At 45.5% G+C, this 19,944-nt stretch overlaps 1 protein-coding gene across 23 annotated transcripts in view; it reads right to left on the bottom strand.

The window, feature by feature from the left end:
• The window catches only part of LOC133354450 (sorbin and SH3 domain-containing protein 1-like), a 199,536-nt gene that overhangs the window by 18,114 nt on the left and 161,478 nt on the right, over positions 1 to 19,944 (bottom strand). For 21 of the 23 annotated variants that reach the window (XM_061571285.1, XM_061571284.1, XM_061571294.1 and 18 more), the window contains 6 exons: positions 19,414 to 19,515; positions 19,169 to 19,204; positions 14,330 to 14,379; positions 11,493 to 11,584; positions 2,836 to 2,954; positions 806 to 855 (listed from right to left, as the gene is read on the bottom strand). In XM_061571285.1, the coding sequence (XP_061427269.1) occupies positions 806 to 855; positions 2,836 to 2,954; positions 11,493 to 11,584; positions 14,330 to 14,379; positions 19,169 to 19,204; positions 19,414 to 19,515 (449 nt within the window). The remainder of the gene's footprint in view (positions 1 to 805; positions 856 to 2,835; positions 2,955 to 11,492; positions 11,585 to 14,329; positions 14,380 to 19,168; positions 19,205 to 19,413; positions 19,516 to 19,944) is intronic. The other 2 variants (XM_061571293.1, XM_061571288.1) reach the window with 1 other exon arrangement.

Below are 19,944 nucleotides of genomic sequence, written 5' to 3' on the forward strand. Positions count from 1 at the left end.
TGAATTTCTGGATCTTGTCCTGACAATGTCTGATGCAGTTTCCAATGAGATGTCGTATCTAGCTGCGAAATTTGTTTGTGAGGACTGTTCTGCAATGCATCAATAATATAATTGGTGTGTTGTTGATTACTTGAACAAGTGACAATTCTTTTGTTTGGCTGTGTCAGGTGGTGAAGGGATATTAATGGCATTGATTTAATCGGATCATTACATGGCCTGAGCCAATAATCAATTATGCACCATATTAATAGCTTTAAAACAGATAATTAGATTTGAATAAACAACAAAAAGCCACATATTTACCTGTACACACAACAAAACTGACACCTTTTTTACAAGGAGTCATGTTTGCATTGACCACAATACCTGCGGTCGGAACGCAAACAAAAAACACAACCCTGATAATGTATGCACTGTCCTTGAAATTGATTGGTCCACACCCGAGACAGCTTTCTTTAGAGCCTAGTCTGACATGGTGTCGGACCAGATGACGCCAAAAGGCGACACCATGTCTCCTTTGTTGCCAGATAAAAGGGTAAAAAAACAACGATCATATTTTGCTACTGGCAAAGGAGGTTCCAATCAAGTACGCACAAATACGCACACATATCGTATGCACACACCGACAAATACGTACCAGAACACAGACCCCTATTTACAGAGCACATTCATGAACAATCACACACAAAGCCACTAATACACTCACACACTAAAAAGCATTCGCTACAGCTATTCTGAATGATTTGCATGGGGCTCTTGAATTATAACAGTTTAATAATTACACTCGTGCGTCCATTTGCCGTACCTTTGTGTTTGAGCTTTGAAGTCATACTTTGCCCTCGCTGGCTGTCGCATCTGAAACACAGAGTGAAACAAGTGTTGTTGGGAGATGTCATTGCCAGCACTTTTGGCAAAACACATTCCTACACGACAGCATTTTTGTAACTTGCGTTACTCAGTCGGACATTGCTAGAATCGAGTGAAAGGATTTCAATCAAGTTAGATCACACCCCCCAAGAGCCCACAATATGCATGGAAGCCTGTTTGCCAAACGAGTAATGTTCAGTTTCAACCAAAATGACGATTAAATGGTCATAGAAAAAACAACACTGCGCTTTGCCTGAGCTTAGAAGATGCAATGAATGCATATAATAGTGATTCTCAAACAATAGCGTATTCAGTGTACAACACGAAAAAGGTAATGAATTCTCTTTAGGGCAGTGCTAATAACGAACCTGCTGATGTTACGTCTGCTTTTGCACCACTGGCAATGCGTTATCATCATTCTTTGTATTCATATACACACAATGAGCGTATGTATCAGCGTGACCTTTGATGCATCGTAAATTAACAGTTTTAACAGTGCAGTGAAGCATCTTATGCATGTTTTCAAAGTTCAACGTGCTAAGCAGTAAAGTCTCCCCCTTGGCTTGATTAGCAAAAGCACGGACACCACCAACTACGTATTTGCAATAATGCTCGTAACTCAAAGTTTGAAAAACACTCGGATAATTTTAGATACGGTAGATAAATATCTGGTTTAAATCAAAGTGCATTCCGGTCATTCTCACAGCGGCTTTTGGCTGGCCACTGCATCGCAGCGATTTCAGACGCGCTTCTGCGGCCATATGGAATGGTCTTCCATCCGATATTAGGAAGCCACTGGAGCTATGCACTTTTAAATCTAGATTAAAAAAATATATTTCTTTAGAACTGCTGTTTGTGTTTAGTGTGTTGTCCTTCCCCCCGCACCTCCGATTAGCACGGTTGGATATGCACGGTGTGAAATAAGTTCAACATACATACATACCTCGCCTGGTATTCAGGAGGTATCCAGGAGGCATACCAGATACCAGTTATACCTCTTGCATACGATTATCATATGATGTTAACTCTACAGGAGGTTGTGGGTTCAATCCCGACCCTGACGCCTGCACATTTGGAGTTTGCATGTCTTCCTCCCCATTGTCGCGTGGATTTTTCTTCCGGGTTTTCTCTCCACATTTAGAATCGACATGCAATTTAGAGTATCTGGCTGCTATAGATTTACACTGTGATAAGCCACTTCGTTGAGCTGTCATTTGTGGCCAGGATTGCTTCTGCAAAAAGAGCTCTACAGCTCAAGTGGGCCTTACCTGGTGAAACAGCACGGTTGGCTACGTACGGTGCGAAAGAAGTTCAACGTAGATGTGTACAAAGGTGGTCCTCGTGGTACGAGATGAGTGTGTGGCCCGGTGCTTTCGACTGGCACGGACTTATTAAAGCCAGCTGCTGCTGCTGCGTCCCGAGCTGAGAGGGGCATGCGGGCAGAACGGCAGCAAAACCTCTGCTCCCCCCTCTGGAGGTGACGTTGGCCGTTGGTGAACTTTGATCGTCATAGGGCGAGAGCGTCTTCCTGGAGCAATGAACGGGGCGGCACTCATATAAGCTAAATTAAACTATTTTCTATTTAATCAGGTAAGGCCCCCCCACTGAGCTATGTAGCTCTTTTTCAGAAGTGTCCTGACCACAAATGATAGCTCAGCAAAGTGGCTTGTATCATGTGGACATTTATAGCATCCAAATACTCTTAAACGCTAAACGCACATTTCTAAATGTGGAGGGAAAAACCTGAGGACCCGGAGAAAATCCACACGCAAACTCCAAATATACAGGTGTCAGGGATGGGATCGAACCCACGACCTCCAGTATACCAGGCGAGGCAGTTAACACCTCGCCACCCCAATTTGGCCTCCTCTTTCTTGCTGGCCAGACGTCTTGGAAGAGGCCCGGGGAGTACCCACACTGTAGCTGACCACATGCAACCTGGCAATCAATTAGCTGCCGAGTCCTCACCTCCCTGCTGTGCCGACGCATCAGATCTTCCGGCGTGCCCCGGCGGTCAAGGAAGGCGTTGCTGCTGCCGGTGCCGTAGCTGAAGCTCTGGGCCGAGTGTGGCCGCGCGAGATCAGAGTCTGCGCAACGCAGGGCGGGTGGCAGAGAGCGGCATCAACGGCAGACAAGGAGGGGGGGGTGGGGTGTTCACGCGGCAACTCACGGCACGGTTCTAAATCACCCTGCGACCACGCCGTTAGTGTGGTGGCACGGTAGAGATGCGACGCACACACTAATGGCATGGACAGGGTGTTTTACAACATGTCATTGGTGTGTCTGTCACACGTTCCATGTGTGTGTGTGTGTCTGTGTCACACATCTCCACGCCAAAACACAGAGAGATCCAGATGCTCTACATGTCACGGTTTACATCACACATTTGAAATGTTTCTCTGCACAACAAACACACTGGCATGAGATAAGTAACTTCGTCAGTAATTTTATGAATAGTCAAGATTCTTGGTTGCGATTCGATTCAAGGATTTATGTGAATATAATCGGTATATGTGCAAAGAGAGCTGCTCTGTTATTCACTCTTCCTGGCTACACCTCACACACGCAGCCCCACTTACCACGTCAAATGCATGGCGTCTCTCTGAGACAGGTGAAAAATGTCCCAGTGACTCCTGCCTTGGCTGTGCCCACGTAACGTTGGCACAGCCCTCTCTTCATTACTGCCACACCGAGTGAAACTTTGGCAAAGCGAGCGGCAGTTGCTATGTTTGGTCCCAAAGGGCTTCTCGCTACTTGACCAAATTAATGGGCACCCTTTTCTGGCGCCGTGGCTCCCACAGTTCACGCTCCCCAGCATGTTAACATAGAACCCAAGCTGCATTCTAATGTATTAATTCTAGATTTGAAGCTTTCGTGACTGCAAGGATTCATATTCTTAGGTTTTTTCGGTAAAGTCACGTAGGTAAAAATTTAAATTATAAAAGTAAAATAAAAATAAAATAAAAATCACGATGTTTCGGAGGCAACACAAGCTTCCGTCTTCAGGTGGAACTGTCACAGCACGCTTGCTGTATCAAGTAAAATTTACTAAATTAAAATTAATAAATTTTACTTCATACAGCAAGCGTGCTGTGACGGTTCCACCTGAAGACGGAAGCGAGCTGCTCTGTTATTCAGGATTCAGGATCCGAAACGTCGTGATTTTAATTTTATTTTAATTTTACTTTTATTCATTTAAATTAATTTTTTTACCTACGTGACTTTACCGAAAAAACCTAAGAATATGAATCCTTGCATTCTAATGTGTTCGGAGGGCGTCCCCCGCTCTATTGCAGGAAGCCTATTGAGGGGCACGTAATCAGATTGAGAGTTTTGGCACACGTAATTCAGACCTGGTCGCGGGAGTAAATGCCATTGCGAAGTGCGTAATGCCCCTTGGGAACCCAGCGTCTTAGTACGTGGGATCCGAGCACTTTTAGCAGCAAGCTAATACGCCGGGTAACAAAGTGTGTGCAAATTATTTTGTCAAGGCGCTCTTCCCCCTCCAACCCAGCTTAAATATACGCTCCAAGCCTGGGGTGTTTCATTCAGACGCTGTCTTCCCGACAGACCTGTTTTTCACCTGAGGACGGCTGCTTGCGTTGTGGCCAAAATGTCGTGAGAATTATTTTATTATGATTTATTTTTATTATTTTATTATTTCCCTTCTACGTGACTTTACCGAAAGAACCAAGAAGAAAAAGTGTGTCTTTCCATCCAAAAGTCAAACTGTTAGTTCTACCTGATGACGATTGCTTGTGTTGCAATCGAAACGTCGTATTCTATTGTTTAATTTATTTTCTTTCTACGTGACTTTACCGATAGAACCAAAGAGTAATTCCTGCAGTCACGAAAGCTTCAAATCAAGTTTGTGACAACACCATTAATGGTTGGGTATGAATCACCGATGAGCACTGCTCACGGTTCTTTTTGGAAGTCTGTAAACTGGGCATCACACACTGGCGATCCCTCGGGGGGGGGGTGGGCAAAAACTTCGATGCTGCAGACTGCAGACATCAAGGGCTGTCAATGGAAAGATGCATCACCGTTTGTCAGCGAGTACAATTGCACATTTCTCGTTAGTTCAGTTGTAGTTTACCCTCAGCTTTGAGCCGCCTACTCTTTGGACGAAAGGCTCCCCAAGTCATCGGCATCTCTCACGGTCTCGTGATGCACCATCTAGCTCCTCCACACGAGCGACCCCTCGCCCCAACCCCCCTTTGCTCCGTCTCTGCCGTGGACGTGCTCTCTCTCCCATTGGCTGCCACTCCGTCGTTAGTCTCGACCGCCGGCCGTCGTACCTTCTGGCGGCGGGGTCGTAAACCCAATCCTGATGACCTTCCTTACCGGTGAATATGAAATAAAGTGCTCCCAAAGTAACACGACCTGCATTTATTACCATCAAACGTACGTTTGTGTTTCACGAGTTTCGGCTGTACATTTGCTCTTCTATATCTGCACAGTGGATAGCTTTAATACGGTCATACAAAGTGTTCTTAATACAACATGAAACTTGAAATGTACATTTACAACGTGATCCATATGATTGCCTGATACTGAATGCCAGTCGGTGAGTTTAACACGACTTACCAGCCCCCTTGGGTTATGAAAAAGAGCAGCCAATGAGGTTTAGACAACTAAGTTCTTGAATCGTTTCAATCGCAGCCGTGGACAAGGCTACGATGAATCAGTCACGTATGTGCATCATTTCGAGCTTGCATGTCATAAACCGACGTGATTATGGTGTGTGAAGTGAACTAACACAGGTGACAAACAGCAGGTGAAATGTATGAACTCATTAAAAAAACCCCCACCACATTTACTCCGCAAATAAATAAAACTACAGTTTACAACACAGCACAACACACCGTAGCTGAACAATGGGCGTAAAGCATGACAACCTCTGGGATAAATTAAAATAAATGAGTAGAAACACCGCTGTTTCATACAAACACAGAACAAAGTTTTCAATGGAATGCAACGTGCATGCGTGTAACACAGCAATCGGCACAGCACACTTGTATTTCCAACACACTCTATCTAATGTTCCGCGGAAACCCCCGGTGACCTCATCTCCTGGGTCACAATGCGATGTTTGAATGGAGAAGATGACTTCGTGAAGAAAAATAAATATCGTCGGAGGCTGATGTTGACCGCATCGACATGCTGTGGCCGTAACCAATATGACAAACTCAATGCCGCAATTTAAGATGCAGCCGTGGAAAGCTCTTGCGTTCGTCACTGCTTTGCTTGGGTCGATGGGCCGTTTTCCCTCGTTTTGAGTATCTTTGTGCGTGAGAAAATATGTTTCAGAGCCTATGTCAGGCCTAACAAAGACTTACATTTTTTTTACAGCTCTTTATCAATCTACTGCTGAATTAAAGCCTCCCCACACTTTACTGTCATCACATTTTTTAAAACCAAGGACCCTGTAAGGAAATTGTCATTCTCTGTAAAAAAAAACTTTAAAACCATGTGATGAACACAATAATTAGGCTAATCTACAACTATCCATTTGTCACACTAATTTACCTTTTATCAGTAAAGGCCAGGCTGAACAGATACGAGTTATAAGTCCTTTGTTTAAACTTTGGATGGTCAGGTAGTTCCAACTCAGGCAAGTTGTGTGACCATATTTCTCACTACGATGGTGACTGTGGGTTAGTGAAGAGGGAGCTTAGGAACGGCTCAGTTATCACTCACCACTGATGTTAGCCATGATGATTGTCCATGCCTAATAACTAGTAAAATCACTGCTATGTGCAACCATACATATATGTATTAAGTCAATGCCTTATAATAATTTTTTGTGTTAAGTAAACTGATGCTTGTGTGAACACATCTTTTTCCCTTCGAGTATGAATTAAATTTTGTAAAAGCCAAACTGAAGAGTTGATTTTAAGGTATGTATTCAAGGAAGGAGAATACATATATAGTTTCAAATGTAAGCTAAAATTAAGGCATTTTATTTTGATTAATAGCACGTGTGTATTTGTTTAATTATAAATTGTTCTAAATTTATAGTCACATGTCATTATCAATCAATGTGATAACCTCGAAGAGCAATTCTTTTACGAGAAATTAATTCGGGCCAAATTCCCTTAAAATTATTACAATGATTTAAATATCCGACTTGTTAATGAAAAAACAGCATATTCTTTCCGTAAAAATTGTAATAATTCACTGACATTTGTGAAAAATGTTCATTCCTCTACTGTTTAACGTCGTCACCCGCCCCTCTTAATCTTTTCAATAAATGTTCTCAAAATGATGTCAAAAAGGATCTATTTGATCTCACGTAACATGCGAGGGGTTTTGAAGAACAGCAAAGTGATGACTCTATGACAAGCGATGGCAAATGTGATGTCTTCACAGGCATGCCGCCAGGACAAGAGAGCACGGCTCACGGACAACACCAAAATGAGATGTACAATGGGCGATGGGTCCACCACAACAACAACGATCCAGGTGACAGCATGTCCGAGACTAACTTCTGCTCTGGAGGAGACAAGAGCGCAGATTGTTATTAGAATCGCTGTAACCGTAGGGCAGCTCGTTGTCGTTGGGTGAGAAATCATCGGAAGACGTCATCAGCTCTGCCGCGTCCTCCAGGATGAGTAGCGGGGCGCGGTATCGCTCTCGGATTGCCACGATGGAGGACGTCCGTGCGGGGGCGCGAGGCACGAACTCTGACAGCAGGTGATCGATCATCCCCGTTTCCACGTGGTCCTCTTGCCCGTGATTCTGCATTCCGTTGGACGCTGGCACTGGCGATGCAGATGAGCCCGTGGCCTGCCGCTCCTTTGCGCTGCTGCTGCCGCTGACGCTGCTGACACTCTTTGACTTGAATGGAAGGGGCCCCACTAAATATGCCGCTCTCATCGGCTCCGGCTTCCTGCCTTGGCTTGTGCGCCTTTCCTGAGCCGGGCCCTTGGGGCGATTCTTCTCGTGCTGAAGCCAAGTGGTGAACCTCGTGAAGTAGGCAGGGCAAGGCCCCTTGCAGTGGCTGACGAGGAGCTTGCTGCGTTGCGTTTTGACATTCTTATCCGATCCGACGGAAGATCCATTAGCGGCACCGTCTGCCCGGATGCCAGCCATGGAAGCCTTACCGGGTTTCGGTTGGGGAGCCCGACTCTGCTCAGCGTGGTTCTGTTCATCGCGAGCTTTGGAATTTTCAGGCTTGGCAGCGGGTGAGTACTGAGTGGTGTCGATGCTACTTTCCTTCAAGCTGCCCAAGCGGTCGACTTTTTGCATGGAATCCTCAGCCTTGCCCGAAGGACTGCCCGCGTAATTACCATTGCGCTTCGCAAGCTTCTCCTGGATGTGCTGGTTCAGTTTCGTAGAAATCTCCGAGAGGTCCCTGTTAAGCCACTTGCTTCTGATCTGATCGCGAATGAGCGACGCTTCGCTCCTCTCCTTCAGTACCGGCAGGGCCGCCGCCAACGTTTTCTGGGCTTCTTTGATCTGCTTTGACCTCTGGCCAGAGGAAACTTCCTGACCGCCACTATTTGCAACCAGCGATTCCACCGAGAAGGAGTATCCTAGCTGCTTCTGTGGGAAGAAGGCCTTCTTGCAGAGCGTGGTGACAAGGGGGGTGTGGACCGCACGTTCCTGTCCAGTGCCGAGGTCGGGCAGGGACTGGCAGCGCTGAGAGAGGCTTTCGGCCTCTCCCAGCTCGGCGGCCGCCCGCGAGGTCCCGTCCTCCGGCGTGCCGGCCCTCGGAGTCTCGCTCCGGCTGCCCGGGTTGCTCGCGGTCGCGGCGTCCTGGTTCTGCTCGTACCACGACACCATGGAGCGCACGCAGCACACGGGCTTGGAGGCCCTCACGTCCTGGTGGCTGATGGTGTGCATGGACTTGTACAGCTTGAGGAACTGCGAGGACATGTGCTCGGCGGCGGAGGCGTCGGCGTCGTCACCGTCGTTGTGGGTCGCGCTCACGCATTCGGCGCTCTCGGATTTCGCGCAGGGGCGTCGCGTTAGGCCGCCGCCGCCGGCCGCGTGCCCGTTGGCGATGTCCTCGCAGCTCTGGGACTTGTGTCTGCTGGGGGCGCGCGCGCCCGACGGCTCGCGAGACTGGGTCGCGGAAGAGGAGCGGCCGGTCCTGCTTGCCTATGTTGGGTTTGAACTTGGACGGCAGAATGTCGGTGATGCCGCTTTTGGCCGCGGACAAAAACTTAGCTTGACGGCCGCTCGCACAGCCAGAGGGACTCTGCGAGTCGGTGAGCACGCTGATGTAATTTAACGTGTAAGCTAGTCTTTGAATACCCCCACCTTTTAATCCAAGCATGGCCAGCATGTAGGGGGGAAAGAAAACGAAAGAGTAAAATATCACCGCCAACACAACACGCGTCGGTTTTGACCCGTTGACAAACGCTCGCGAACCACAGTGACATCACGGGGACAGTGGGACACCTCGCTTTCTTCAGCGACGTAATAAAAAATATAACTTTCCGAGAGCGAAGCATATGATGTGTGTACAATCCGGTTGTTTGGTCATAAAAAAAAAGTTTCTCCATTTTAAACTTGACGTTCCCAGATTGAAACGGAGGGATACGTGTCAATGAAGAAAATGCGCGTGCCGTGAAGCGCTCAGTGGTCCTGAGAATCGCCGCAGTGAGATCAAACGGGAAGGGCCAGCCGACTGTGCTTTAGCTCCTGATATTCTTTGTTGGAAAAGAAAACCAGCCGCCGCTGTTCGCTCCAGAACAAAGTTCAACGTAATGATAAACCATACAAACAAGGCTCTACTCGGATACGACCAATTAACAAGATTAGCAAACAAACACGCAAGTGCAAAATGTATGTTTGGCTTGGTGAGGCATATGCGGAGCTGACATTATTCGCATCATAGATCCGCTCGAAATGTGTCATAAAAGCACCAAAATCCACAACGTAAAAAACGAATCCGAGTCAAGTTATCATTAAACAAATACATCGTAAATGTAACCGCAACGGGAAAAGTGTTTCACGTGTCGTCATGAAATGATTCATGCACGCCTCGTAGTGAGAAGTGAAAACATAAAATACGATGCCCGTTGCAGCGCCAGATATATATGTGTATATTTAATGAAATTCTTTCACGAGCAATATTATGACTGATAATTAATATCAGTTAAGAGTTATGCACACTCCATCAGCCGACAAAGCCAAACAAATCAAATGATCAAAAGATGTGCTTTTCAGTTTAACCCGTTTTTGAAAAAAAAAAATCAATTGGCACATTTGTCCACGTGATACCTCGATGTGTATAGCTGTAAGGTGGTGGAAGGTGATAGGTTTAATTGACATTATGCCTACATGATCTAACTGCAAAATAAACCAATTATGAATAAGACTTATGTGTTGTGCATTACATAGCGTGCTCTACGGTAGTAGTGTAGAGTCAGTTGTGATGTTTTTTTATGCAGTGTGCGTTTGTGGGATTTTTGTGCAGACTTGCAATTGATATTTTAGTTAATTCAAATATTGAAAATGGCTATTGTTCATGCACAAGTGTAGCAACAGTACACGTGTCTCTCTTCAGCTGGGACTAGATTACACGAGAAACAGCTAAAGTGTACGTTTTGTAAGCGATTCTCAATTTATAAGTACTGCACGTAAAGCTTAAACCACTTCATGTACAGATTTATGAATGCACTTAAACAGGATCCAGTGCAGTCTTGTGTAACTGGCACGTATTGCTAGAATTTAAGGTAGACTATAATAGGCTTTTATTTACCACATTGCGAGTGAGCAGTCGAAAGCGGTGTTGATATTGCTTAGCTCGAACGCTTTGTTAATATATCGCTCATTTACCACGGAGTTAATGAGTGTCGCTGATTTTAACCCACGCGAGGAGGATGATGGGTCAACTTCGACAGACAATGTATTCGTTATTTTCTCTACTCCACACGAGTGGCAAGTTTGCATTGTAATGTTTATTACAGCATGACCACAGTGGCGCGGTACGCTTGTCACCTCCATTGCAGTTCACGGCAAAATTAAATTTCAGTCGTTTATTGCTCCGCAATAAGGCACGCTCTTTCACGTCGCTTTCTCAAAAATGTCAATCATTGCAGTGAAACCTCTTGCTGTCGAACACTACAGTGGACAAGTGTAAATGTGCAATGGTTTTACAACCTACACAAGTATGACAACACATCGTTTGTACAGCAAACATTGTATTTTACTAGTGAGACATTTCACCTGCAGCAAGGTCATCGCTAGACATCATCAATCCGATGAGTGGAGACTGATGATGACTGATGACTATGTTGAACGTCTTTCGCACAGAACGCAGCCGTACGTAGCCAACAGACTTGCACGATGAGCACGGTTGGCTACGTGCGGTGCGAAAGAAGCTCAACACGCGTACATACATACATACAATCTCCTTCCTACAATCTAAACACCCCAGGCTTTAAATAACAGGCATAGTAGGCCCCAACGTGTTGTCACATTCACCAGATGCCCGACGCATATTCAGCCGTACGTTTGCCCCCCCCCCCCCCCCCTATTTGAGTCGTGCCATTGTTTTTCATTTCATCTCCGAAGCAACTGGTTGGTTCAAATCCCCCCCCCTGCCCGCCCCCCCCTCAAAAAAAGTGGCGTTGGCAGAACAACAAGGTTGCAGGATGACCTCTCACCTCTGGGCAACGGTGGGGAGAGCGTGGAGGAGGCACTGGAGGAAGGGCGGCCTCCTGAGCCCTCGCACGGCCACTGTCTCGAGCCCAGCGAGCTGCACGCCAAGCACCCCGCACACGCGGACGCACAGACGGACGGGGTTAGTTAACACGCGGTAAGGACCGTGACCCCAATCGGCGATAATCGCAAGCACGGCAGGAGAGATACAACGGTTTTGTTTGGTTTATTTGTCGTTTTGCTTCCTCATTGCCGAGTATTCTTGACTTATATTCCCAATATGTAAGCTTTTGGGGTTTTAACGTTTGATAACTGGGTCGTTGTTAAATCACAGGATGGTGGCAATTTGGGTAGGCCTTCATCCAGCAGTGGATTGACCATAGTGGGTGATGATGGTGAATTTTGTCATGCAAAGATATGCACACCATTAAATTCTATTATGGAAACCTTTCAGGGATGTAAAGAAACACAGATTCCTCGAACAAAATCCATTCTCATGCTCATGATACATGTACCTAACAGTGCACGTAAGCCTGTATGACTTTTGATTCTCAAACCTCGTATGAAATGGATTCATGTGACCCCTGCTGCCACTAAAATCCACTTAATTCACGTAATTGATATATAAAAAATTATATCTTGAATTAAATCACGGCCCTGAATTGTTTGCGAGCAATCATTACAGCACTACAGCCCACCTACCTACCTGCAACCCAAAAGTGTGCGAAACGTATGTATGTATATCTGTGTGTATACATATATTAAATATTATTCCGATACATTATGTTTAAAATATTATCCATAGTCATATTGACTCTGGAGTATATGAAGATGGGAGTGGTGGCGCAGTGGTTGTATCTATGTTGAACTTCTTTCGCACCGTACGCGCTAATCGGAGGTGCGGGGGAAAGACAAAAAAAATAAACACAAAAAGCAGCTTTACAGAAATTAGTTGTCAATCGAGATGATTTAAAAGTGCATAGCTCCAGTGGATTCCTAATATCGGAAGGAAAGAGCGTTCCAGACGGCTGCAGAAGTGCACCTGAAAGGGCACATTGACGTTTAAACCGTGCAACCTGAGTCCGATTCCCAGCCATGGCTAACATCGGTGACAAAAGCGATAGCCCAACCGGTCCTGGATACCCCCCATTCCCCCCCACCCCCGTCGGCTTTTTTTTTAGCAACCCACACTGACCAAAGTGGGGAAGTATGGTCAAACAACGGCCACTATCCAACATGGGGTGGAGAAACCTTTGTCCAGCAGTGGGCTGACAAGGTGCACTATAACCCCACTCCGCACTTACTGCGTGGTATTAACGTTGCCTAATGAACGTGCGTCAATCTTCGTCGTGCGTCTGATGAATCCTGTTACTAAGGGTTTAGCGCTACGGGGAGCCACACACTACGCGAACAGCTGAGGCTCTTAATTCCGCAAGGAACGCAAGTTGGCACTCGCACAAGCCCATGCCTCCTGCACTTACAGGGCTGTCACAAGGGTTAGGCACACAATCTATTTCTTAGAATGACTAGCTCGAGTGTATTTATTTAGCTTTTTTTCAAGTTGGGTTTAGCATGTCCTCATTTGCCATCGCATTCCATGCCACTTACTTAATCTCCGTTTTCCTAATGTTCCAGCGAGAGCTGGGCGTTACATCATGTCTCACAGTATCGTCCTTCAAGAAAAGTATCTACTCACGTAAAGTATGGCCATGTACGGTGCTAAAGAAGTGTAACATACATATGACGCTGTGGCATATAACAATTACATACAAGGGCTGTGCATTAAGATAAGTACAATACATACAAATGTAACTTTCTGTGGAATATACAGAAGCACAATTGAAAATTTAAGGATGTGCAATGGCCAATGCTTTCTCTCTCTCTTGTTTTCCGCTCCATTAATAGAATTAAGACATCCCGTTCTTTCATGATTTTCTTCGATTATTTGTTGATGATTTTGCTTCTTTTATTTAACCACTCGTTTGTGCGTGGATGTGTGTGTGTGATTACACGTAAAATACTTGTTTACTTATTTTATAATAATGATAAAGCAGCCCTCTGTCGCTCTACCGCTGGATTAAGGATCCTGCACGCCCCGTGCTTATCGATTTATCTATCTATGTATCCCAAATGAATATTTTGTCTGTTCTGGCAGATTATACAATCAGCATTACATTATTTAACTTGGGGAAATAGTTGCCAATACAATGTTTTCAATTTTAACAGTGAAATTATATAATTTATACATTTGTTAATCAATGCATCTATTCACCGCAAACTAACAACTCGCATTTATCCACTGAAATATATTTATTATTACAAATACATAATACATCAGAGTAGCTGCAATGAAATTATGAGTCAGTGTATTGCGTCGATGTAATCACTCAGCGCGATAACATTCCCCTCCTCTTCCAAGTAAAGACACGTGTTATATTTGTTCAACGATAAACGGCATTACTACCACATAGGTTCGTTTTAGTGTTCTAACCATGCGATGTTCGTGGGTTCGATCCCGATGCCTGCTGTATTTGGCCGCTATAAATTTGCACACGACGATAAGCCACTTTGTTGGGCCATCATTTGTGGCCAGGTCGCTTCTGAACAAGTACTATATAGCCCAGTGGGCCTTAGCTGGTAAAATAAAATGTTAATGATAAATAGGCAGTTTCACAACTAGTGTGCGATCCACCAAAAGCGTCCACCAAAAACGTCGCTGCCTCCCCCACGGTGCTGGATTAGAGGCCGCGTGCACAGCCCGGTCAAATGCTGCGTGAATGTTGATGCAGGTGCCGATGGCAGACAACGAATGGGCATCGTGGCCAACTATCGCGACACTCACCTGTGAGGTCTCTCTTGAGCTTTCTCCGAGAAGGATTTGTAGATCGCATTCTGCAAGGCAAAACAAGCGCAGAACGTTTACGCCCGGCATCACCTCCGCATCTGAATCAACATTCCACGTGCTCAGACGACCTTATGTGGCACGTGACTTCGATGCGACTCACAGAACTGCGGCGTCACAATCACGTGCTGCGTAGATGTCTCACGTCCACACATGGTCACACTCACAGCGGGGATCCGATACACGGACGTTGCGAATGAGACGGACTGTCATCGACGCGCGTTAGGAGGGGTGGTAGCTTGAGCACACGAGTGGCAATCAAGAGGTAGGTTACCGCATTCCCATCATCTCTCCGGCGGGTCAATAAAACGAGTACAACTTTGGAATTTCCACCACTGGCGGCTCAGGGTTGTAAACAGGAGATGAGCACCATCTGAACACTCACTTTGCGCAAGACGCATCGTTTTGGTACAATGCGAACAGTGGACGTCACTTCAATTGGCTCACCCCCTGCCATAGGAATTTGGAGTTTCCACCACTTGCTGAGGGCTGTAATCGGGAGATGGGCACCTCCCAAGCGCTTGCGTGAGCGGGATCACCTTCGCTGGCAAATACCCGCAGCACAGCAGCCCCGCTATGTAGGGCTACGTTGTGTGCAGCAGAGGGGGCGGTGCAGCCAAACCCATTGCTGTACGGTACTTCTATGCTCACTCGGCTATGCTCCCCGCTTTAACCAACCAGAAGCGACCAGCGGCGTTAAATATGGTCAATGACCCCCATGACATGTCGGGTTGTGGCGGAGAGCCGTCATCCTGTAGTGGACTGACGAAGAGCTGTATATGTACGTATATAAGGTACACGTGAACGTTAGCTCCCTGGTAGCCACAGGAGTTTGTGGACACGAGGCCGGTGGAGAGAATGCTTTCCCAGCAAAAAAAAAGCATTTTAATGAAGAATGCACGACAGGCACGCCGATGTTTCAAAGCGTTCCAAGCAACCCATGCTCTCATCAACCAACTCCCGACATCGCAGTGGCTCAAGACATGCTGTGGAGGGTTACGACAAACGTGACATTTGTTAGATGGCATGGAAATGAGGCGATGCAAACAAGGCAGACTCAGGGCCACCTGCTTTTGGAGCTTTCGCTTTTGAATTCCCACATGCTGTTGTGCTTACAAAATGGTCGAGGTTAGTTCAAGATAAGAGTAACAATGGACCGTTCTGTGCTTTGTCGTTGAGAGGAAATGTCAAGGTTTGGTCTAATTCAGGAAAGAAGGCTCCCTCGGATCAATCATCAAGATCTTCCTTCCTCTTGGTGGCAGTAAAGAAAAGTTTTATTATTATTTTTAACCTGTTATTTAATGTATAAATTCACTGCAGAAATGTTATACCACACACTATACTCTAATACTACATATACACTCTGAAGGAAGTATATTTACATTCCAAATATACAGATAGCATATGAATGTGAGTATACAGTTTATAGCATTGAGCTTGCAGTATAGTTTACACACATAATCGGAAAGTGTAGTGCAATGCGCACTTTGTAGAAATTAATTTTTATATTAAATAGATAACAAATCCAAGCAATGCTCCAAAAAACAGATATAGTTTACTTGCAAAGGCGACTCGCGCATAGTTCGTCGTTAAAAGTAAACATCGAATTATTGCAAAAAATCACTGCCATTTATAAAAACCCATGTTTACGGTAGAGTACACCTCCACGACAATAACACACGTAGCTCCATAAAGTGCACACAAACATTTTTTTGACGTTCCACAAGTAGTTGAATAACTTACGCGGAACTTAAAAAACAGCTGAAAATAAAAGGAACCCACCAGCCCAATTCTTGGCCCTCCGTACACTGCGAGACTATTCAGCGTAACTGCGTCGAGTTGCCTTGAGCTGTTGCTGTTACTGCCGTTGCAGGCAACGTTGTGTCGTTGGGTAAGAGCTGCGAGCCCCCCCGTCTCTCTCTCTCTTACTACGAGGTGGAGCCAAGGAAACGCAAGCGGAATGTACCACCGAGCCAAAGGCGGGGTGTGATTTTGTTTCTCTTTCCAAATGCCGAAGAACGGCCCCCTTATCTTAGCAATGACCCTTGGAAGGGGGGGAGGTGTACCCCTGCTATTTAATATGGTGCGCCGCAGTGAAAAATCGTGGCTCAGTTTGTCTGTATTGCCAGGGGCCGGATTAAGGTTCTTGTCGGCCCTAGGCACTTCTGTTTCGTAGGTCTTCAGTGATAACTTTCTACAGTTTTGTACTGCTGATGCACAATGTTACTACCGCCGCTGTTACTCGCTAAAACTGATTTTAAAAAATGTCTCCGATCAACCATAGGCCAACAACGCTTGTCTTTCCTTTGCACTACTCTCTATTGCGAATGAGATGGTGCGAAAAACACCATTTGAAGATGTTGTTGCTAATTTTTCAATGAAAAAAATATCGAAAAGTTGATCTCCGGTGTTAATTTCTCCCACATGAAAAAAACCGATTGGCATTGACATGACTCTGCCTCTTTGTATCTAAACTGTGCCTATCCTTGCTATACAAAAATATTTATTCAAGAAGATATCTTGGTTACATTTTAAAATCAGTTTTCACAGGCCCTGTGTACTGCAACACGCAGTGTATGAATTGTGTCTACTGCTGCTTATCCTTGTGGCTGTGTGTGATGTCATCTCATGAAGTCAAACCCTTAACACCGTGACCTCTGCCCCATGAACTTCTGACATTTCACGTGGCACTGAAGCGTGCACTTTGCCTGGCACAGGCGCTGTGGTGACGTCTCCGTCACTTAGTCGCGAATGATTGGCTGTCGTCGTTGTTTGTGTAATCGCAATAATCTACAAACTAAAAGTAGATTTATTTATAGCGCCATTCACACAAGGCCTCAACGCACTTGACATAAGATAACCCAACCCTTTACGAACCCTGAAAGAAAACAGATGAATACAACCCTGAACAAAAGAAATGTACGTGATAATATTAAACCCTTTAAACATAAATTCCTTAAACCAATGAAACCGAATAAAACTAAAAAGGATAACATCAATGTTAAAGGCGCATAGCCTACACAGACAGCTACGCGAGTGAAAATAAATGTTTTAAGACGGCTCCTAACAGACTCAAGTGACAAGAGTCCCTGATGCTTTGCGGAAAATCGCTGTTCCACAGACGAGGTGCCCGTCGATGATCGCACGTTGAACACGGACCGATATCTTCCGAGCAAGAGTTATAGAGGAGCAAGGTGGTGCAGACCTCACCGGACAGCTTGATCGTCGCTTCGCGCACAATGGCAACGGTGTGGCTATTAGCCCTGGGCTACAGAAGTTGACTCCTTCTGCATGAGACCTTAAAGCGGCATGCGCCTTCATTGCCTCTGGAAGCGTCTCTATTGTGCCGTGCTCATGACGGCCCCGGCTGCGTTTGTCATTAACCCCCCTGCGAGGTTCAAGCCTTTTATGGAAGCTGCCATCGTCGACTAAAGCTTCAGATAATTAAATTTGCTCCTTAACAGCTCCGCGAGACAGCGTGATGCATACTTTGAGAATATAATTTAAAAAACGACGACCAAAAAACTTTTAAACGTAAGGTTTAGGTTTCGCGACCAATATCATCCATAATTTAGTTTTTTTGGGTTAGAGCGCATAACCCAAAAAACCCCTACATTATCAAAAAAAGGTTTTCATTTTCAAACAAAAATGTGTATAATTTATGAATGTCATCTATGAATGTCATTAAAAGTTACACGTTATTTTAAACACGTGGGCAATTTATCCGTGGCTGAGACATTGTTAATTTAAGCAAATATTTCTCAACAGGATTTCATACGATGAAAAAAATTCAGACGGCTTACTAAAATAGGTAAAAAATTAAAATAGTCACATATATTGCTTCATTAACGTTGGTGCGATGCTTTTCTTTATGAATGCAGCAAACTCCCAAGGGAATTGGTAGGACTGATGACGAACACAAATTAACAAATTTACAATAAACACAACATTGTAGCTTCGTCATCTCTTGACCGGGTGTCCAACTCTTCATCAAGATGGCATCACGAATGAGCACCTCTGCACGTGGTGACACACACCCAAGCAAAAACACCCAGCGGCGTAGCTGCCCAAGTGTGCAGGCAGTGCAACTGCACCGGGCCTTGCGATGAGCCAGAAAGCGGGCCCATACATCCACCAGGTTACAAAGAGGGGTGAAATTATACAAGGTGTCTCCACCCCCCCCACCCCCCATGTCATTGTTTGCAGCGGGGCACATGCCAACCACACTATGGCACTGAAATCCAAACGGATCAGAGTCGTAACCAGCACTATCGCTGTCAACGCGGCCTGACTCCGCCGCAGGCTGTGAGCCCTGTTCACAGTCGACAACCGTGCCGACAGCGAAACGCCATACTCACATTGTAAATGTTGTGGGTTTACTCTCCAACACACTGGTGTGCTGAAGTAGTAACTAATTGGTACGTTTTGTTCACGTGACAAACCGTACTAATTGGCCGTGTCGGGTGGTGGTGGCTTAACGACACATTTATATTTATGTGATCTAACCCAAACACCTTTATCACGAATACAATGCAACATCCACAAAACCGAAATATTCCTTAAAATTAAGGTAAATTCCCAAGGTGGCATTCATTGCCCATATTTTGCAGTCATGTTAAAAGCCCTATTTTCATGCACATGAAATGACGTGGCTTAATAATGAGTGTTTATGGGTTCACGCTGGTGCAGCATTAGAATGAACACTGTGCTTTCTGAACATCCACAGGCCAGAAACACATCCATACAGCTGTGGAGTAGGAGTTGGCATTACTCTCTAACCTGTTTGGGTGGGATTCGAAGAGTGCCAACTGAAAACTGAAAAGTGGCACATTCGAACAAATAAATACGACTTTGGTAGAATACACACATGAATAGTTCAATTCAAAATCCAATGATGGAATAAACGAGTCTTGTATCACGTGCACTTTCCAAACAGTTAAAATTGGTCCAAGGATAAATGATGTAAAATGGGTAAGATTATTATTGCTGTTTCACAAAAATGGCCGATGATCAATCGCAGATACCTTGTACACTCTGCTATCCTGCTCTTTGTAAAACTCCTCGGCCTGTCGCAAAACTGACTCTAGCTCAGCCTGGTTTCTCAGAAGCTTGTTGTGCAGCTCCTTCTGCGACACACGGGGAGGACAACAAAGACGAGGCACCGTCCTCACACGCCACCTTCACGAACCACGGATGAGCCCCAGCAAGTCACCCTGAACGTGCCCTGGATGGGTTCACACCCGTCCCGCGATTCGCCCAGGTTTTGCCCTCATCTTCAGTTAGCCGCTGTCCATGGGAAATCTGGAAGTCTTCCCCCAGGATATTAGTAAAGGTTATTCAAGGACAGCGTGTGTTCAATGTGTAGTTCTCCCCCCTCGTATGGTACTGTGAGATGTTCGCGTTCTTCTCATAATTTCCCGTTATTTGCACTTTAAAAGTGGCAACTGAAGCACCAGGATCTCATCAGATGTCAGAATATAAGCGGGGGTTGCACTTTGTAGCATTGCATTCATCAAGTAATAAACAGCAAAACAAAGAAAACACACCCACACGTG

This window comes from Lethenteron reissneri, chromosome 47, assembly GCF_015708825.2.
Source record: "Lethenteron reissneri isolate LAM-NWPU_2019-01 chromosome 47, ASM1570882v1, whole genome shotgun sequence".
Classification (NCBI taxonomy): Eukaryota; Metazoa; Chordata; class Hyperoartia; order Petromyzontiformes; family Petromyzontidae; genus Lethenteron; species Lethenteron reissneri.